The following is a 21,126-nucleotide window of genomic DNA, read 5'->3' on the forward strand; positions in this document are numbered from 1 at the left end:
ATTCACGTTTTTGCAATAATTTACACCGTACACTGCCGATTGAACATGGAAACCGTCCAGAATGCACTCTTTCTGAAATGTAATGACAGAGCAGTTAAATTTAAACAGAAATTGTGTATGTGTGCCATTCCGGAGGGTGAATGAGCAAGACAAAAGTTTGAAGTGCCTTTGAACGGGGTATGGTAGCAGGTGCCAGGCACACCGGTTTGAGAGTGTCAAGAACTGCAACGCTGCTGGGTTTTTCACGCTCAACAATTTCCCATGTGTATCATGAATAGTCCACCAYCCAAAGGACATCCAGCCAACTTGACACAACTGTGTGAAGCATTGGCGACAACTCAGTATTTGGAAGGTGTTCGTAATGTTTTGGACATTCCGTGTATATTATAGCTCTGTCRTTTGAGGACTACAGGATAACAGTATTCCCTAGTTATTGCTCCAGTTCATAAGTGGGCCGTTATTGGCTCTCATTGGCTCAATCATAAGGTACTAGAGAATCCCATTGTATATTTTACAATGATTATATCCCTGCATCATGAAAATGATTAACCAAGAGATTATTAGTCTGTAATTCTGATTTACTGGTCCACTTCTCTCACTGGAATAATTGATTGATTCAAATGGTGGGTTTTATGAACACATGAGTTTGACTATTACTGTCCTCATCTCATAATGAAGGGGCTTATGAAAGTCATATTGAACACATAGATTCAGTACAATATTGACAAATGTTTTTTCCTCACTACATTGTCGTGATCTGTTGAGATCCAATTTTGTATAATTTACTCCAGGAGTTCAGTATTAATGGTGGGGGGAAAAGGTCATCAACAATGACTGAACTTTGGAAATGGTTGGGTTCAGTGATGGATGGATATGTCTGCTATGTTAACGAGCTCATTCTTGGTGATGGTTTTGGTTTGGAACAGGTCTGCCCCAGGCAAACAAGGCTAAGATCTTCCAGGGGCTGACAGTGGACCAGGGGTTCTACACATCCAAGGACTTCCTGCCACTGGTGGCCAAGGCCAGTAAAGCCGGTACGTTATAAAGGAAATGATAAAGAAAGTGATTTTCATAGTCACACAGAATTAGGTACACTTGTCATTGTGTACCGTAGGTGTGTACTTAGACTCAAATAAATTAAATCAGATGCTTGTCTGACAATCAAAAATGGCGCAGTCAGTTCAGGAATAATACATGTTCAGACAGCAAACGCAAGCACAACTCTGAAGTACAGTACTACTGATATGAAAATATGTTTGGCTTTTGAAACGTAAGAGCTACCTGGTTTTATTGCTCTCTGTTTCCTCTCTCCAACCTCCCTCTGTCTATCACGGTCTCTGTCTCTCTCTCTGTTTTCTCTCTCCAACCTCCCTCTGTCTATCACGGTCTCTGTCTCTCTCTCTCTTTCCTCTCTCCAACCTCCCTCTGTCTATCACGGTCTCTGTCTCTCTCTCTGTTTTCTCTCCCTCGTCCTCCCCCACTCTTTCTCCCTCAGGCATGTGCAGCTGTAAGTCTCAATTGCCCGAGCTCCGTGGCGTGGTCATCGTCCTAGGTGCCGGTGATACGGCGTTCGACTGTGCCACCTCTGCCCTGCGCTGCGGTGCCCGCCGGGTCTTTGTGGTCTTCAGGAAGGGCTTCACTAACATCCGTGCCGTCCCCGAAGAGGTGGATATGAAGCTAGAGCTTCTCAGACCCTGGCTTTAGTTGTTGAGTTGTTTCTGACCCATGCTCCTTGGACCACAGTATTGATTGTGACCACCTACTCTGAGATGCTTTTTGAAAACGAGCCCTGGGCAGCATTATAACTTGAGATTTATTTTAGCCAAAATTCTTCCTTTGATTTCAGTGCATGAATTATGCAGTAGAGTTATACATACTGGTCTCAAGTTAGAATGTGTCCCTAAAAGCGTACACCTAGAACCTGACCATGCTCAATTACTCACAAAACGATTTCTGATTGTTCGATAGTGATAGGAAGGTTATGGTGGCTTTAGTCTTGCCTTTATATTAGCTCATGGCCATTCACATTGTCCTTTGTCTTATCTGGGAAAAAGTCTGAAAAAGTAATACAACTTATTGCACTGAAAAATGTCTTACTTTGTTTAATTGAAAGAAAAAGAAAAATTATTATTATTATTATTATGAAACTGGAATTTTCCCCCAAAACAATAATATATATTTTTTAAGACTTATCATTCTGAACAATCACATTTTTTAAAAATTGTTTTATTTAACATTTATTTAACTACGCAAGTCAGTTAAGAACAAATTCTTATTTACAATGACCCCCTACCCCGGCCAAACCCGGACGACGATGGGCCGATTGTGCGCTGCCCTATGGGACTCCCAATCACAGCCGGTTGTGACATCAGTAGCCTTGATACCATGGAAACAGAAAGAACATAATAAAAATAATGATACTAAGAAAGTTAGGCGATTTAAAGTGAGTTTCAAACATACGGTACATACAGTGCCTTCAGAAAGTATTCATATCTCTTGACTTAATACACATTTTGTTGTGTTACAGCCTGAATTCAAAATGGATTCAATAGATTTTTTCCCCTCACCCGTCTACACACAATACATCATAATGACTTAGGAATTTATGCCTTTCCTAGGCACACTTTTTCTACGYACTTCTCAGTATTTGGTAGTCAGACTTATCTTATTCAGTCCCATAATGGGCTCTGCAGTCGTGGCTACCTTGCGCGCTCTGAATAAATATAATTAAACCGCTGAAAACTCTCCCACTTGCTGGCCAACAGATTTTCTCAMGCAGTTTCACAGTGGAAAAAGGGGCCACAATTCATGTCATTGTTGATATGATTTTCAGTTTGTCTCYAGGGATCTTAAAGAAAAATGMTCTAAAACAATTGYWATGTGTATTTACAATCCCCTTCTCMATACGGATTACTAATTTACCTAGCTCTTATCAATAGTTCTTATTAATTTATAAATTACAGTGCATGGAGAATGTTGTTATTTCTGGCGGGRAAAAAAKATGCTTTTTCCACTTGGAACTGACTGGTTCGCCAAGCTTATTTATGGTTCCCTCTGACCTTAAGTCAAGGTCAGAATACGACGTATCTGTAGACACATCTCTGCCACACCTTCATTCATTCGAACTCCACYTCAAACGAATAGTGGGTGAATMGCATGCTATTCTCATGCTTAAGTTCAAAGTCAGAATACTTATTGAGAAAAGCTCATAAAAAAGGAATTTATGTTCCATTTACACACCTTTAACTCAGGTCGGAATCGGGGCCTAGGAGCTTTCCACACCTGGATTGGGCAACATTTGCCCAGTATTCTTTTCAAAATTCTTCAGGCTGTGTCAAATTGGCTGTAGATCATTACTAGACAAACATTTTCAGGTCTTGACATAGATTTTAAAGCAGATTTAAGTYAAAACTGTAACTCGGGAACATTCACTGTCTTCTTGGTAAGCAACTTGTGTAGATTTGGCYTTGTGTTCTAGGTTATTGTCCTGCTGAAAGGTGAATTCATCTCCCAGTGTCTGGTGGAAAGCAGACWGAACCAGGTTTTCCTCTAAGCCTGTGCTTAGTTCCATTACATTTCTTTTTTATCCTGAAAAACTSCCCAGTCCTTAACGATTCCAAGCATTGCCAMAATTTTTGCAGTACTMATTTAGTGCCTTGTTGCAAACAGGATGCATGTTGTATAATATTTTGTATTCGGTACAAGCTTCCTTCTTTTCACTCTGTCAATTAGGTTAGTATTGTGGAGTAACTACAATGTTGTTGATCCATCCACGATTTTCTCCTATCAGAGCCATTAAACTCTGTTTTAAAGTCACCATTGGCCTCATGATGAAATCCCTGAGCGGTTTCCTTCCTCTCCGGCAACAAAGGACACCTGTATCTTTGTATTGACTGGGTGTATTGATACACCATCCAAAGTGTAATTAACTTCACCATATAATATTCAATGCTATTTTCTTCTTTCTTTTTACTTTTTATCTAACAATAGGTGCCGTGCTTTGCGAGGCATTGGAAAACCTCCCTGGTCTTTGTGGTTGAATCTGTTTGAAATCCATGCAACTGATGTGACATTTTCACTCTTGAACATATTTAAGCTTGCCATAACAAAGGGCTTGAATACTTGACTCAAGATATTTCAGATGTATTTTTAATTTGTAGGGGTGTGAATACTTTCTGAAGGCACTAACATAGCTGTATAGGCCTCAAACATACGTAACATACATTATTATAGAACAGAGATATCTAACCTCTATTTTTGTTCGTTAAACTTTTTTTTTGTGGCCAAGGTTTTTATACCAGGGGTGGCAGTGAGGTGACTATACTGCGTGAGGCCAGGATTTTGAACTCATTTGCTTAACAGCAGCAGGGGGGAACCATGGCCATTATAGCAGCCTGTCTGTCCCCCTACTGTGCACCGCTGTGGACAGACACAGTAATTAGACTTGTGTCGTTGACTGGTTTTAAGCTGCTCTACGGAATTCCTCAAGTTTGATCATGAATTCAAAGAAATCCATAGCTGGGGGAATGGGAGAAAGATGTGAAACTTGGCTCTGTACGAACATAAATAGCCTATAAATAAAGTCYGTCTTTGTTTTGGGTTATCAACAGATTCAGCGATTCAGAGGTTTTGACCTTACCCCTCCAGTTGATGTCCACCCCCGCGCGGAAATGTAATTAGCATAATAAAACAAATCCCCATGAAAATCAGTGTTTCAGAGATATCTGTTTTCTGGCATGGGCTGAGTCAATTTGTTGGCGTGCATCTGTGAAGAGAAGTGGCAGAACCTACAGCGGTGTTTGTCAGATCAGGAGACGTCCCCAAAATCTCATGAAAACATCTATCGTTCATACCGTTTGGGCTACAAAAGGAATACCCCTCTATGCATAGAGGAGACGTTCACAAACACGATGCTGTTCTTCATTTTGCTCTGTGATCCCCAACAAGCTTCACAGACTCAACGGACTTGTCTGAAGTCAGTACTGCCGATGTGCCAACTTGTGTGTAGCGTTCAAACGGTTTGAGCGACCAACTAACATGACCTCTATATGAAAGAAATGACTTTCACAAACACTTTCTCCATTTTGCTCTACGACCCTCACAATCGTCACGTGACTCGTATGAAGGTATCCGGCACTGGGCCCCCCAAAAAATGAATGGAAGGGAATATGGCATACCCTCATCAAAGGTATACGGGTCATTCCACGGTAAAAGCTAAATACATTCCGGAGCTTTCTTATCCCTCAGATATAGGACAGAYACTTCAAAACATTTCACTTTTATAGATTTTTTTKGACTGTTTTTCCATGTATGCATGTTATTYAATGTGTTTCAATGGGCAAATAGCTGTAAGGCCAAATTCAATGTTTCAAAATAATGTGTTTATATTTCAGGGATATCTACCCACATGAAAAATATTATGGTCTAAATGCTGTAGTAATACTATATTTATATACTATGTATTCATTGCAGTACATTTGCGGACATGATCAAGGTCTGCAGGAGAAATGGAAGTGAATGATGGCTAAGTGAATGATGCAAAAACACTAGTCAATATTAGTATAGAAATATAGTAATTCTACGGTATTTAGACCATAGTATAGTGTTTTTTATATATATGTGTGTTAGCTGTAACTTGTTGGATGTTAGAACTATAGTAGGACCACAATGGAAATGCATTAAGTGTTTTGTTATTCTCAACACATTTCTAAATGTATTATGTCTTTAAATAGTCAAATAAAAATCGATCAATCAAGGGATACTACAGTGTGGCGTATAGAAAAAAACCAAATTCTATAGTAAGCTCTAAACCATCGGGTGGACATCAACTGGAGGGGTAAGGTCAAAACCTCTGAATCGCTGAATCTGTTGATAACCCAAAACAAAGACGGACTTTTCGGAGCGCGGCGATTGGCTGAACCTTAGAGCTTCCCAAGGTTAACACGTTCAAAACCACATTGACAAAGCTAGTAGTCCAATTGATCCCAAAATTCTAAAGTAAGCACTACTCGATCGAGGCATACTACAGTATAATACGAGTTTACTACAGAATTCTATAGTAAGTACTGTATTTTTTTTATGTGGCTACAGCGGTCTGTAAATTCAAAAAGCTAAATGATCCTTGGTATGGCCATCTTAAAACAATTCCATATGTTTGGTTAGTAGAAACCCAGCCCCAGGCCCTTAGACTCAGGGATATTAAACTGCATTAAATGTGGCATCAACATCACATCTAAATGTCTTTTGTCATGTTTCAAAACACATTTCATCCTTGAAAGTCCTGCAGGCTGTGAAGTTGGGATCTTAGGGGAAACTGAGGAAAAAAGATCATATAAAAATACAAATAAAAATTCTCCATTTCCTCAGATGGAGCTGGCCAAGGAGGAGAAGTGTGAGTTTCTTCCCTTCCTGTTCCCCCGTGAGGTCATCATGAAGAACGGCCGAGTGGCCGGCCTGCAGTTCTGCCGCACCGAGCAGACGGAGCGCGGCGAATGGCTGGAGGACGAGGACCAGATCGTCCGTCTCAAAGCCGATTATATCATCAGCGCCTTCGGCTCCATGCTGACTGACCCTCAAAGTAAGGTCTGAGAGAAGGCGAATCAGGTCTGACAGAAGGGGAATGCTCAAACATGCCCCCTTTATTGAAGTACCCTTAGAAGTGACTGTTRAAGGATTGACCTGATAAAACAGAATACCGACATAACTGGCAGAGTACTGGCAGAATGTTGATTATCAGTCCCTAAATATGCATTACACTAAAATACATGACAATACATTACGTTGAAATACAGCTCCACTTTAGGTGTGGTCTAATCAAGATTTTTCAGTCACCGAACACCTCTACACTAAACGTACCATACAAGAACGTGCCAGGCATTTCATCCAAATCCACACTGACCTCGCATTAAGCGATCTCTGTCATCTGCGGCAGCCAAGGTCTTGTAAGAKATTAGCTACAGTGTTAATGCCCCAGCAGACAGCCTGCCGGGAGAGGGCACTCATCGCTCTCCCCAGAATCCATTCTCCATACTTCCCTTTGCCTGTATGGTGGCCTGTCACGTATCTGGAAACTCTGTATGGGATTTCTTTCACACCGATCTATAGAGAAATAGAGCACTCGGAGATATCAAATGTCATTTCTGGAGGGCCAGTGAGTGTGCATGTTTTTGTTATAACCAAGCACTAACACGCTTCATCTAGCTAATAAACAAAGAATTTGTCCTCAATAAAAACCTTTATTAGCTGAATCAGATGTGTTAGTGCTGGGCTGGAACAAAAACAAACACCAGCCCTTTCAGGAATTGAGTTTGAGATCTCTGACCTCTCTGCGGCTCCACTTATCTGTACTTATACAGATTGTAGATTTCAGCAGGGTGTGTGATACGAATCACCCACAGAGGGAGGAGGGCTGGTTACAACCCATAAGCTGGAAATGAGAGGATCGTGTTGATTATTGTGTTTGTTGTTGAGATCATCCAGACCTTTTGGGTGATTGAACCTAGTCTACAGACAACCAAATATTAGCCTAAACAGGAGGCAGCTATTAGAATGTTTTATATCTTTCGCTTGACAATATTTGACACTCACATACTCTATTAATACTTACATAGATGATTGGTTGTTGAATGTCATGTATTTTGCATAATGTACACAGTGAGCTCCAAAAGTATTGGGACAGTGACAATTGTTGTTGTTTTGGCTCTGTACTCCAGCACTTTGGATTTGAAATGATACAATGACAATGAGGGTGAAGTGCAGACTGTCGGGCCTCCCGGGTGGCGCAGTGGTCTAGGGCACTGCATCGCAGGATATTCCTGAATGAATCGTGAATAACGATGAGTGAGAGACAGACACACAAATATCATACCCCCAAGACATGCTWACCTCTCACCATTTCAATTACAGGGGAGGTTAGCAATGTTGGGGGAGATATGATATTTGTGCGTTTGTGTATAGTCACAAGCTTKATCTAGTCATTGCGTGCAATGAATATGGGACCAAATACTAAACYTTTGACTACTTTAATACACATATAAGTGAATTTGTCCCAATACTTTTGGTCCCCTAAAATGGGGGGAATATRTACAAAAASTGCTGTAATTTCTAAACGGTTCACCCGATATGGATGAAAATACCCTCAMATTAAAGCTGACAGTCTGCACTTTAACCTCATATTGATTGAATCCTTTCAGATCAAAAGTTCTGGAGTACAGAGCCAAAACAACAACAAAAAWTTGTCACTGCCCCAACACTTTTGGAGCTCACTGTATGTCATATACTGTATAGTTGGCTACATAGCCTACTGGAAGTTGCCTTGACCAGTCTCTCGGTATCACTATCTGTTATCAAAAATCTCAGATACAGTGAGTTTCAACTTAGTCATTGTACAGTAAAGTAGAGGACTAATAAATGCTGATAGCAGATTAGATAGTGGCAGATAGTGGACTAATTGATAAATACCACTATATTCTTACCTGGCTAGTAGATGTACAGTATGAATCACCAGCTCACAGAGGAGGCAGTCAATGACTCGTCAGGGAGAACAAAAAGGCTGAGATCGGCAGAAAATAGGCCCTGCAATCTGCAGGGGGTGCGGTGTGTCAAGAACATGACAAATATCTAAAGGTGTCTGTCTGTCTGTCTGTCTGTCTGTCTGTCTGTCTGTCTGTCTGTCTGTCTGTCTGTCTGTCTGTCTGTCTGTCTGTCTGTCTGTCTGTCTGTCTGTTCTGTCTGTCTGTCGTCGTCTGTCTGTAATGTGTGTGTGTAGGTCTTGCCTGGCAGAGGCCCAATGACAGCATGGATCTTCTCACTAATGGAGCTCACAATCAGCATCTGTCAGTGGAGTTTTCTCCAGAGAGATAGAGTGGAGGTCTGTGGAAGAAGTGATGTTATTTAAGAAGATCTCAGGAGTCTCTGACATGTCACACTCCACAGCCTTCCTACAGTAAATGGGGGGGGGGGGGGCATGTGTGATGGACCCTCCACTTACAAGTGTCATGGACTATCAGTCCAATGCGGTACCAGTGTGCAAAAGGGGACAGTATCAATAAAGAATAAGTTACAGTATATCAAATATCCCCCCTGTGATGTCTTATACAGTACACACATTCATTATTCTGCTCCTGTACGAATATAACACAACCTGCTAACCCAGGAAGTAGGGGTGCTCAAGGTGCTGCAGCACCCCCTGAAAAGAAAAGAAGAATATAAAAAAGTGCACTACTTTTCACCAAACTTTTCACTGGGCCTTTACTACTCCTGTATTAGCAAACCGATACAGCCATCTGCAGCACGGCGAGAAATACCCCTCTCCCACCATCGTCGCAGCACTCCAACCCCCAAACATCTTCCCGCTGCTATGTGCTGACCCCTGAACTTTGGGGACRTCTGTCTATTGTAATAATGTCATATTAACCATGTCTGTTATGTCTCGTTCTAAACAGTCCAGGATGCCATGGCTCCCATCAAGCTGAACCGCTGGGGCACTCCAGACCTAGACCTTGAGACCATGCAGAGCAGTGAGCCTTGGGTGTTCGCTGGCGGAGACATCGCAGGCCTGGCCAACACCACAGTGGAGTCTGTCAATGACGGAAAGCAGGCTTCCTGGCACATCCACAAGTACCTCCAGGTGGGTGGGACAACTATGACCCGCTGCAGAGTTGAATGGAGTCGTATTCATTACTGCACACCGTAGCAAAACGTTTTAGAATGGAAACATTTCTTGTTGGCATGTCCAGCTAGTCCCTCCCTGTTTGTCTGTTTTTACCCTATTTGGTGCCTAATGAATACCGCACAGCCAATAATCATGATGACTACAACAATTATGATAATGCCTTCATAAAACCTGTTGCAATTCTGCTTCTGTTCCCTACAGTCCCTCTACGGCCAGACAGTGGACAGCACCCCCGCGCTGCCTCTGTTCAACTGTGCCATCGACACGGTGGACATCAGTGTAGAGATGTGTGGCATCACCTTCCCGAACCCCTTTGGCCTGGCCAGTGCTCCCCCCACCACCAGCACGGCCATGATCCGCAGGGCTTTCCAACAGGGTTGGGGCTTCGCTCTCACCAAGACTTTTGGACTGGACAAGGTACAGACAGACAGAGAGAGAGAGATGCACACATGCACATTAGAAGTATGCTGTTAATGGTCGTCCGTGTGTGTGTGTATGTGTGTGCAGTGTTGCCAATTTAGCGACATTGTCGCTATATTTACCAAGTTTTCAGACCCCTCCAGCGAGGTATTGGTAAAAGAGACTAGCGACAAATCCAGCTACTTTTCAGGTTGCCTTTGGGGAGTTTTGAAACAGATGATTTCTATGGTTTTGATAGCATTTAGCAACTTTACCCACTCAATTCTGCAGCAAACGAGAGTGGGAGAAGCTGTCTGTGCAACAGAAGTTGCAGCAATGGCGCACATGCAGGCATAGAAGCAYAAGGAGAGGTGGTGTGCAGCGAAAACGCTACATCGGGGGACCRCAGTTGTGCCACAGCAAGGCAAATTGGTGCCGTGACGTCATCGCAGCAACGGCAAAACGTCATCTAGCGACTTCTAGCGACAAATCGAGGAGCAACACTGACGTTTTTGGCAACGCTGATGTTTTTGACATACGTGTGCATGCAAACGTTTCACAGTGTTACAGCAGTGTTGAGTGTCTAAGCGGTATGAACAGACCGTTGCGTGTCTCTGTGTCTTGTCTTTGAGCCTGTCTAGCCATGGCCAAGGCTCCGATAAGTCATAACGGTAGCACATAAAAGCAGCCTCCATCCACAGACGTGTGCATTAATAAAGCCCTAATAACTCATAAAGGAATGCAATAAAGSGCTCCTCACACGCAAACACGCTCCCCGGTAATGAGCTCCCGTCAGGYGGCAGACACTCCAGCTAAACCAACACGCTCCCATTAGAACAAGAGGCATCTGCCTTGTTAGCAATGTAACATTTGCTCTTGACAGGAGAGTGAAAAAAAAAGAGAAAGAAGACAGAGAGAGAGAGAGCCATTAGTTGCTTATTGAGCTCCAGCAGAAAATCTTTTGTTTTAATTTACTTTCTAATTCTAGTGATGGGGAAATTAATCAGTAACATCTGTTTGCTCTGTTCTCGCTGGCAGCTCTTTATTAGTGAAGTTAGAAATGGAAATTTGCTGAAAAAAGAGAGACCAAACAAGGAGCGCTTGTTCGGAGTTGTGTAAGGCATCGCTATAGCAACAATTAGGGTAGTGCATCAGGTGCAACCTCACATTAAGTTTTTTTTTCTCTGACTGTGGTGAAGAAATTATTATCTCGTATAAAATTGAGTGGAAATCTGTTACCAGACGGTTGAGTATTTGGTTAGGCCAAAAGGTGCCATGCTTTTCCCGAACGGTTWAAAAAAATCTATTATGACTAATTGGTGGAAGTCTCGCCAAGCTTTCAAATTAAATTAAGAAATAGATTTCTGCCTGAAAAATAATAAATAAGGACTTGAATCTATAGTGCTAAGAGTGACAGTTTTTCAAGAAGCACACTCCTGGATGATGGTCCAACCACTAAGAGTAATTCAATAGACATTGGATTTATTTGTGTTTTCAATTCTTTTMAATTTTTTATCTAAAGTGATTATTACAGTTGCAACTAGCCTGCCTCTCAACATCATGTCTGTTTATCCCTTTAAACACTACTTAGAGGGATAGTTTAACGAGTATCAATGTTTTTCAGGCATTTTCCTTCACCCTGAAAGTGTTCTAAAGTTGAGTCCACATTCCAAGGCATGTGCTGTATAGATCCTACTGTGCAGGCTTTACTACTTAACTAACCTGTACATGTCCTTGAGCATTGAAAAACACCCTACTCACATGGAACCTGTAGATGTATTTTCACGACAAATACATTAAAACGCCTTGGACTCTGTTTGCAAGTTAGCCTTTGGCCAAAATCCATATTTTTAACCTCACTTCCTCCCTCTCAGTGACTCATTTTATTTGTCAAGCACTTTGAAATACAGCCCCTGTAAGAAATGTGCTCTCGAAATAAAAATTGGATTTGATTTGGAATGTGTACAGTAGCGTTGTGTTACATTTTTCACTCGCTACCGCTCTTTTGCTCTTCATACTGGTCAATGTCAGTGCCATGTGCCTTACTATTCCCCAATAGCTCCTGCTTACCAGCAGCGCAGCAGCTCGCCCCCAGCTCATATCTCTGTAAACAGAAATCATATTGCACTCTATTGTGTGCTTTGTGTGTCAAACTATTGCACTGCGCCTCTCCTGTCTCTCTCCCTGAGAAGGATAAAGAAAGTACTGTGTCAACAGTGCTCCTCTGTTCCATCATTATACCCTAAACATGAGGGACTTCTTTTTAATATCCTGTTCTCCCCCCACCCGCCAAGCGCTCCCCCCCGATCGCAACACTCCAGCCGCTCCGCGTCGATAGCATTCAGGGCGCATGGCCTGATTGTCACAGTGGATATGGAAATATCCTAACACGGTGTGCGTGTGCGGAATAGCTAATTGCCGTATGGCGCGATACAGCGGAAGCCCACTCGCTTAAACTTGCAGGCGGCACTTCCATTCATTATAATTAATGAACTACATTGCATATGTAAATGTTTTTTTCCCTTCTGGCGAGGATTGCTTCTACCGTGGGATGTAAATCAAGGACATAGGGATCAGACCAGAGTCCTGGTAAACCTGGTGGTAAACCCTGTCTCAACCACATCTCCTCACTGAGTGACATGACAGTCAAGCAGCTTGGGCTGCTGTTGAAGGGGTCGCGGTCCTGAACATTGACCAGTTCTATCCTCGATTGATGTGATGAGACGATCCCAGGTAGATTCACTGGGTCTTGTGAAGCTGGAGCACATGGATCTGAAGAGGTTTGAACCCTTACGGCTCAATTAGCCTCTCTAACTGGTGTGTGTGTGTGTGTGTGTGTGTGTGTGTGTGTGTGTGTGTGTGACTTACTGCTTACAGGACTTTCACGTCTCCCAAGGAGGGAGAGTTGGGTAAACTTGCTTGTTTACCCAACCGTGGGACAGACTATGTTTGTTCCCACACTCGGGACTCTGACTCTCTATTGCTTACATGGACTCTTGGCCTCCCATCCTATTCTAACCACCTCTTGCCGGCTTTGTATTCATGTTACCTGATAAAATTGCTGTACAATATGATCTTGTTGCCATTYAAATGTCATTTAAATGTCATAAATCAACACTGCAGAGCTCTCCCTGTCCTCTGCCGTGCCCTGATTGTATTACTGCTTATCATATCTGGAAATGTGCATGTACAGCCTGGCCCATCTACTATTGCTAGCACCAATTCTGACTTGTGCTCTGATATCTTCTTCACTGACTTCTGCTCTTGTAAAAGCCTGGGTTTTCTGCACGTTAACACTAGTAGCTTATTAGCTAACATGTATCAATTGAAAATGTGGGTTCACAGCTCCAATCCAGACGTGTTGGTCATTACTGAGACGTGGTTAWGTACGAGTGTTTTGAACACGGATGTTAACCTTTCTGGTTATAACCTTTTTCGGCAAGACAGATCTTCCAAAGGCGGTGGAGTAGCAATCTTTACCAAGCAACAGCTTCAGTGCTCGGTTGTCTCCACCAAGTCTGTCCCCAAACAATTTGATTTGCTGGTTTTAAGCATTAAACTTTCAGTTTAACTGTTGCTGGGTGTTATCGTCCACCATCAACACCGGCCTGCACCCTGCCTTCCCTAAGCTCTCGCTTGGCCCCTTACAAGAAGTCTAAATTTGTCCTATTAGGTGACCTAAATTGGGACATGCTTAAACCACCTGACCAAGACCTAAATTTGGCAAAAGGCTTGGCGYACACATACTCAGGCTGACTGGCTCTCATTCAACCAAATGAGAAATAAGTGCACTCAGGCTATCCGGAAGGCCAMAGTTAGTTACTTTAAGGAGCAGTTCTCTCTCTGTGGGTCTAACCCCAAGAARTTCTGGAAAACGTTTAAAGACCTGGAGAATAAACCCTCCTCCTCACAGCTGCCCATGTCCCTTAATGTTGATGATGTGGTTGTTACTGACAAGGAGCACATGCTGAGCTCTTTAATCACCACTTCATTAAGTCAGGATTCCTATTTGACTCAGCCATGCCACAATGCCTGTCCAACATTTCCTMATCTCCCACCCCTTCTAATGCGACTAGCCCCGATGCTCCTCCCTATTTTTCCCCCGCCCCGCTACAAAGTTTCTCCCTGCAGGCGGTCACTGACTCCAAGGTGCTACAGGAGCTCCTTAAACATCTGGGTCAGATGGTTTAGACCTTTTCTTCTTTAAGGTTGCTKCCCCTATCATTGCCTATCTCTGACCTTATTAATCTGTCTCTCCTTTCTGGGGAGGTTCCCATTGCTTGGAAGGCAGCCACAGTTCATCCTTTATTTAAAGGAGGGGATCAAGCTGATCCTAACTGTTATAGGCCAATTTCTATTTTGCCCTGTGTTGGAAAAACTTGTCAATAATCAWCTAACTGGCTTTCTTGATGTCTATAGTATTCTCTCTGGTATGCAATCTGGTTTCCCAGGTTATGGATGTGTCACTGCAACCTTAAAGGTCCTAAATTATGTCACCATTGCCCTTGATTCTAAGCAATGTTGAGCTGCTATTTTTTTGACTTGGCCAAAGCTTTTGATACAGTAGACCATTCCATTCTTGTGGGCCCGGCTAATGAGTATTGGTGTCTYTGAGGGGTCTTTGGCCTGGTTTGCTAACTACCTCTCTCAAAGAGTGCAGTGTATAAAATCAGAAATCTACTGTTTCAGACACTGCCTGTCACCAAGGGAGAACCACAAGGCTTGATCCAAGGCCCCACGCTCTTCTTAATTTACATCAACAACATAGCTCAGGCAGTAGGAAGCTCTCTCATCCATTTATATGCAGATGATACAGTCTTATACTCAGCTGGCCCCTCCCAGGATTTTGTGTTAAACGCTTTATAGATCGTCAGGTAAGGGTGCTCTCGAGCGGCTAGATGTTCTTTACTATTCGGCCATCAGATTTGCCACCAATGCTCCTTATAGGACACATCRCTGCACTCTATACTCCTCTGTAAACTGGTCAACTCTGTATACCCGTCGCAAGACCCACTGGTTGATTCTTATTTATAAAACCTTCTTAGGCCTCACTCCCCCCTATCTGAGATACCTACTGCAACCCTCCTCCTCCACATACAACACCCGTTCTGCCAGTCACATTCTGTTAAAGGTCCCCAAAGCACACACATCCCTGGGTCACTCCTATTTTCAGTTTGCTGCAGCTAACGCTAACGACTGGAATGAGCTGCAAAAAAACAGTCAAAATTAACMGTTTTWTCTCCATCTCTTCATGCAAAGACTCAATCATGGAAACAGTTGTGGTTGCTTCACGTGATGTATTGTTGTCTCTATCTTCTTGCCCTTTGTTCTGTTGTCTGTGCCCAATAAYGTTTGTACCATGTTTTGTGCTGCTACCATGTTGTTGTCATGTGTTGCTGCCATGCTATGTTGTTGTCTTAGTCTCTCTTTATGTAGCGTTGTGGTGTCTCTCTTGTCGTGACGTGTGTTTTGTCCTATATTTTTATTATATTTTTAATCCCAGACCCCGTCCCCGCAGGAGGCCTTTTYCCATTTGGTAGGCAGTCATTATGAATAAGAATTTGTTCTTAACTGACTTGCCTAGTTAAATAAAGGTTAAATACAAATAATACAAAATGACGGGCTGCCTTGGCTCCCATCCAGGAGGTCTCACTGATCAAACTGAACTGGAGTCATGAGCGGCTTTCATCGACAGGTTTAAAACAGAGAGATAATGAATTAAGTTTGTTTTTGTTTCATGTGCGGGTCATTGGCTGGAGTTCATGAGACACCACTCTCACCCCACACACACAAACATATCCAAGTTTCCTCTCCCCTTGCGATTCATCAAATCGAACTGAATGATTGCAATAGTAAAGGTGGATATGTTTCTTTAGAACATGGATTTACCGCAGACTGCACACATGAACATATACACTAAACAAAAATAAAAATGCAACAAGTGTTGGTCCCATGTTTCATGAGCTGAAATAAAAGATCCCAGAAATGTTCCATGCGCACAAAAAGCTTATTTCTCTCAAATTTTCTGCACAAATTTGTTTACATCCCTGTTAGTGAGCATTTCTCCTTTGCCAAGATAATCCATCCACCTGACAGGTGTGGCATATTAAAAAACTGATTAAACAGCATGATCATTATACAGGTGCACCTTAGCTGGAGACAATAAAAGGTCACTCTAAAATGTGAAGTTTTGTCACACAACAAAATGACACAGATGTTTCAAGTTTTGAGGGAGCATGCAATTGGCATGCTGACTGCAGGAATGTCCAYCASAGCTGTTGCCAGAGAATTKAATGTTAGTTTYCCMAAATYTACCAAAAGCCGACCTCCAAAGWAATKTTAGAGAATTTGGCAGTACGTCCAAYCGGCCTCACAACAGCAGACCACTTGTAACCATTCAAGCCCAGGACCTTCACATCCAGCTTCTTTACCTGCGGGGTCATCTGAGACCAGCCACTGGGACAGCTGATGAAACTGAGGAGTATTTCTGTCTTTAATAAAGCCCTTTTGAGGGGAAAAACTTATTCTGATTGGCTGGGCACGGCTCCAAAGTGGGTGGGCCTATGCCCTCCCAGGCCCACCCATGGCTGTGCCCCTGCCCAGTCATGTGAAATCCATAGCTTAGGGCCTAATGAATTGATTTCAATTGACTGATTTACTTATACAGTTGAAGTCGGAAGTTTACATACACTTAGGTTGGAGTCATTAAAACTCGTTTTTCAACCCCCCCCCCTCACATTTCTTGTTAACAAACTATAGTTTTGGCAAGTCAGTTAGGACATCTACTTTGTGCATGACAATTGTTTACAAGACGGATTATTTCACTTATAATTCACTGTATCACAATTCCAGTGGGACAGTAGTTTACATACACTAAGTTGACTGTGCCTTTAAACAGCTTGGAAAATTCCAGAAAATGATGTCATGGCTTTAGAAGCTTCTGATAGACTAATTTACATAATTTGAGTCAATTGGAGGTGTACCTGTGGATGTATTTCAAGGCCTACCTTCAACCTCATTGACTTATTGGGAAAATCAAAAACAATCAGCCAAGACCTCAATCAGCCAAGACCTTGTAGACCTCCACAAGTCTGCTTCATCCTTGCGAGCAATTTYCAAACGCATGAAGGTACCACGCTCATCTGTACAAACAATAGTACACAAGTATAAACACCATGGGACCACACAGCCGTCATACTGCTCAGGAAGGAGACGCGTTCTGTCTCCTAGAGATGAACGCAGTTTGGTGCAAAAAGTGCAAATCAATCCCAGAACAACAGCAAAGGACCTTGTGAAAAGGTACAAAAGCATCTATATTCACAGTAAAACGAGTCCTATATCSAACATACCCTGAAAGGCCACTCAGCAAGGAAGAAGCCACTGCTCCAAAACCTCCCCAAAAAAGCTAGACTACGGTTTGCCACTGCACATGGGGACAAAGATCGTACTTTTTGGAGAAATATCCTCTGGTCTGATGAAACAAAAATAGAACTGTTTGGCCATAATGACCATCATTATGTTTGGAGAAAAAAGGGGGACGCTTGCAAGCCGAAGAACACCATCCCAACGGTGAATCATGGGGGTGGCAGCATCATGTTGTGGTGCTTTGCTGCAGGAGGGACTGGTGCACTTCACAAAATAGATGGCATCATGAGGAAATAAAATTATGTGGGTATATTGAAGCAATATCTCAAGACATCAGTCAGGAAGTTAAAGCTTGGTCGCAAGTGGGTCTTCCAAATGGACAATGACACCAAGCATACTTCCAAAGCTGTGGCAAAATGGCTTAAGGACAACAAAGTCAAGGTATTGGAGTGGCCATCACAAAGCCCTGACCTCAAGCCTATAGAACATTTGTGGGCTGAACTGAAAAAGCGTGTGCGAGCAGGGAGGCCTACAAACCTGACTCGGTTACACCAGCTCTGTCAGAAGGAATGGGCCATAATTCGCCCAACTTATTGTGGGAAGCTTGTGGAAGGCTACCCACAATGTTTGACCCAAGTTAAACAATTTAAAGGCAATGCTACCAAATACCAATTGAGTGTATGTAAACTTCTGACATACTGGGAATGTGATGAAAKAAATAAAAGCTGAAATAAATCATTCTCTCTACTATTATTCTGACATTTTACATTTTTAAAATGAAGTGGTGATCCTAACTGACCTAAGACAGGGAATTTTATCAAGGATTAAATGTCAGGAATTGTGGAAAAACTGAGTTTAAATATATTTGGCTAAGGTGTATGTAAACGTCCGACTTCAGCCGTATGAACTGTAACTCAGTAAAATCGTTGAAACTGTTGCATGTTGCATTCATATTTTTGTTCAGTATAGTATAGTCTCTCACACACATGCAACTGAATAATGCAAACGCACACACAGCATAGACAGGTCAAAGAATCAACCTACATGATCACATGAGTAAGGATCAAGACGTTTCCTCCCAACATTAACGTACCTAAAAGGSCATTTTGGAAGTCCTAGTGCTTGGTTCTACATTTCCTCGTCTACCCATCTCCCCTGTCATTACAGCACAATTATGCTGGATGATCATGGGCATTTCTTGATGGCGTTGTCAGACTGTCAACAGTGGTCAAAACTGTTCCCGGTGGAGCCGGTGAAATGGGATGGGAAGGATGTTCCAGGCCATGAAACAGATGTGTATCCCCTGCAGTTACATTATATTTAATCAGGCAAAGCACCAAGGTGCCATTTCCGCCCCACTGCGCTGCAGTATAAGTGAAAATGGCCATAGGCTGGCGAGGACCCAGAGCGTATATCACAGAGCCCGAGCTGTCAAAGCAGTCAGTACTGCAAAGATCAGAGAGATGTCAGYTAATTGCCTACTAATTACCCAGTAAATTGTCTAATTAAGCTAGATGCTTAATTAGGGGTACGCCTAGAATAGCAGGCAGTGGTTGGTGAATGGATTCATTCCCGTTGTTGTGTCTCTTTGGGTGGTAGCTAGGTGGTATAGATAGGAAACTGTCATTGATAGGCAGAAGAAACAGGGGTAAGTGTGAGATGCACTGCAGAGATATGGAAAGGCAGAGGATGGCAGGGCTGAGAAACAATAATAGATATTGTTTGCTCCAACCAATAATATGAAATACTGTATGTGTATCTCAAATTAGATATTGCAAACAWCAAGAGTGTCACACAGGCCGCCCTCAGAAGGTAACAATAGTGTGGAATTATCTCTGCACTCATAGTCATCAACAACTCCCTCATACTCTAGAATGAACATATACTTCTCAGTCATAGGTAGCAAGAACTCCCTCAAACTCAAGAATGAAAACGTACCGTACGCTATGTCAGGATTACCATCCGTGCATATAAGATAGATACGAAGCTCATCCTCTCTTCATTCAACCTCCGCCTGGTTGTTTAAATGTATAACGTATCCTTATTCGTATTTAATTCAACTTGACCCCTTAAGGATTTCCGTTTCTGGTGGTGGGATCTCAGTGTTGTTCTCCAGTCAACCATCCGGCTTCTAGATGTCATCCCTATTTATAGCCAAGCCTCTCCCATCTGTACTGTCCGTCTGCTGCCTGCTCTTCATCAGACGTGAGCAGTGAGCATCGTCCCACTTTGTCCCTGATGGCTGCATGTGTCCAGAAGGCAGAAGGAGGCGGGAAATCGATACAGGGCCAGAGACTAGGYGGCCATCTTCCTGAAATTAGTGCCAATTTGTTATGTGTGATCTCATAGGGGATGCAGTGTGGGTGGCTCCTCCTCCTCCCAGAGGCCTCTGCTGCTGGTGTAGCACGGGTATTCAGGTACAGGCCGGGGTAACTCCATAGCGTTACCTAAATACATAGAAGAAAATGTGTTCGTACGCACACACACACCACAGAATTAGGCACCTCAATAGAATCCACTACAAGCACTGCGTATTAGGATCTAGCGCCTTTCTTGCCTTGTCAAAATAGGGCCCTTTATGTAAGGGTCACTTTTTCCATGTCCCTGAAAACTGAAGAGTTAAATCGCTTTGTTTGCTAATTAAAACTCTGTCTAGCAGCTGAACCCTGTCTCATAGTTTATGTGTGAAACTTAAATCATTATGAGAAAAGCAGGTCTAAATTTACAGATGAGAGATTTATGTAATTGGTCATTCTATGTTTGTGAAAGTCTGCCTACTTACCAGTGTGTGGGAAGAACTTTATAGATGTCAAAACTTTATAGATTTACAGTAACAAAAAACTTTTTAATGCTTGTATATTACCAGTGGGTGTTATTTTTATGAGTTTAGCCTTCTTTGTACGAGAAGCTAATTTATTGCCTGGTTGCTTGTTGTTTGTGGTAATTGTGTGAAGCTCATTATTTGCATCACATGAATAAAAAAATAAAAAAGAATCATGTCAATCTTGGTTTACTATTCTCAGGACAAACTTACCTATCTCGTGATACACAAACTTCGTTGACGTTGTTTTTGAAGGGTAGTTCTGAGATTTACCTTCTGAGGGGTTGAATTCAGCGATGTTATTTATTCTTTGTTTTTTTTTATCACTGAAGTCAGCATGTGTTCATTCTGTCTAATGTGTTAACTATGACCACTTAGTCCCTTTGGCAAGGGCACTTATATTTCTCTTGCAGTCATTTTCAAATGACTTAGTACTTCAATGGGATATCACTTTTCAACAGAAAAAAGTTAAACAATCGCTGGAGGGCATTTTTAATTGTTTAAATTGCCCATAATATGTCTCTGTTTATAACACCGTTAGGGAAGTAGGTCACAAAATGACATTTTCACTCAAAGTACACTCTCGTTGTTATTGTTGCTACCTTTTAGTTTTGCATCGTGTTTGGCAAGAAAACGCTTCATATTATATGTGAAGCTCAATTGTACACTTTCAGTACTTCGCCACAAAATGGCATTCCTAGATGCATTTCTTTGCCTATAGTTTCCGAATATATGAATATCTCAGAATATTTCCAAAATGAGCCAGAAAAGTTTGAAACACAGGGAGCATGAATGCATCTCCCAGAGTGATAAAGGGACTGATTTTAAAAGATGACAATTTTAGGTCATACCCAAGACATGCCTTTCC

The 21,126-nt window shown here is 42.4% G+C and overlaps 1 protein-coding gene across 1 annotated transcript in view; it reads left to right on the forward strand.

Moving 5' to 3' along the window:
- The window catches only part of dpydb (dihydropyrimidine dehydrogenase b), a 159,742-nt gene that overhangs the window by 73,939 nt on the left and 64,677 nt on the right, over positions 1–21,126 (forward strand). The window contains exons 9-13 of the mRNA XM_023976995.2: positions 927–1,034; positions 1,496–1,665; positions 6,367–6,577; positions 9,444–9,628; positions 9,875–10,090. Of these exons, the coding sequence (XP_023832763.1) occupies positions 927–1,034; positions 1,496–1,665; positions 6,367–6,577; positions 9,444–9,628; positions 9,875–10,090 (890 nt within the window). The remainder of the gene's footprint in view (positions 1–926; positions 1,035–1,495; positions 1,666–6,366; positions 6,578–9,443; positions 9,629–9,874; positions 10,091–21,126) is intronic.

This window comes from Salvelinus sp. IW2-2015, linkage group LG32 (assembly GCF_002910315.2).
Source record: "Salvelinus sp. IW2-2015 linkage group LG32, ASM291031v2, whole genome shotgun sequence".
Classification (NCBI taxonomy): domain Eukaryota; kingdom Metazoa; phylum Chordata; class Actinopteri; order Salmoniformes; family Salmonidae; genus Salvelinus; species Salvelinus sp. IW2-2015.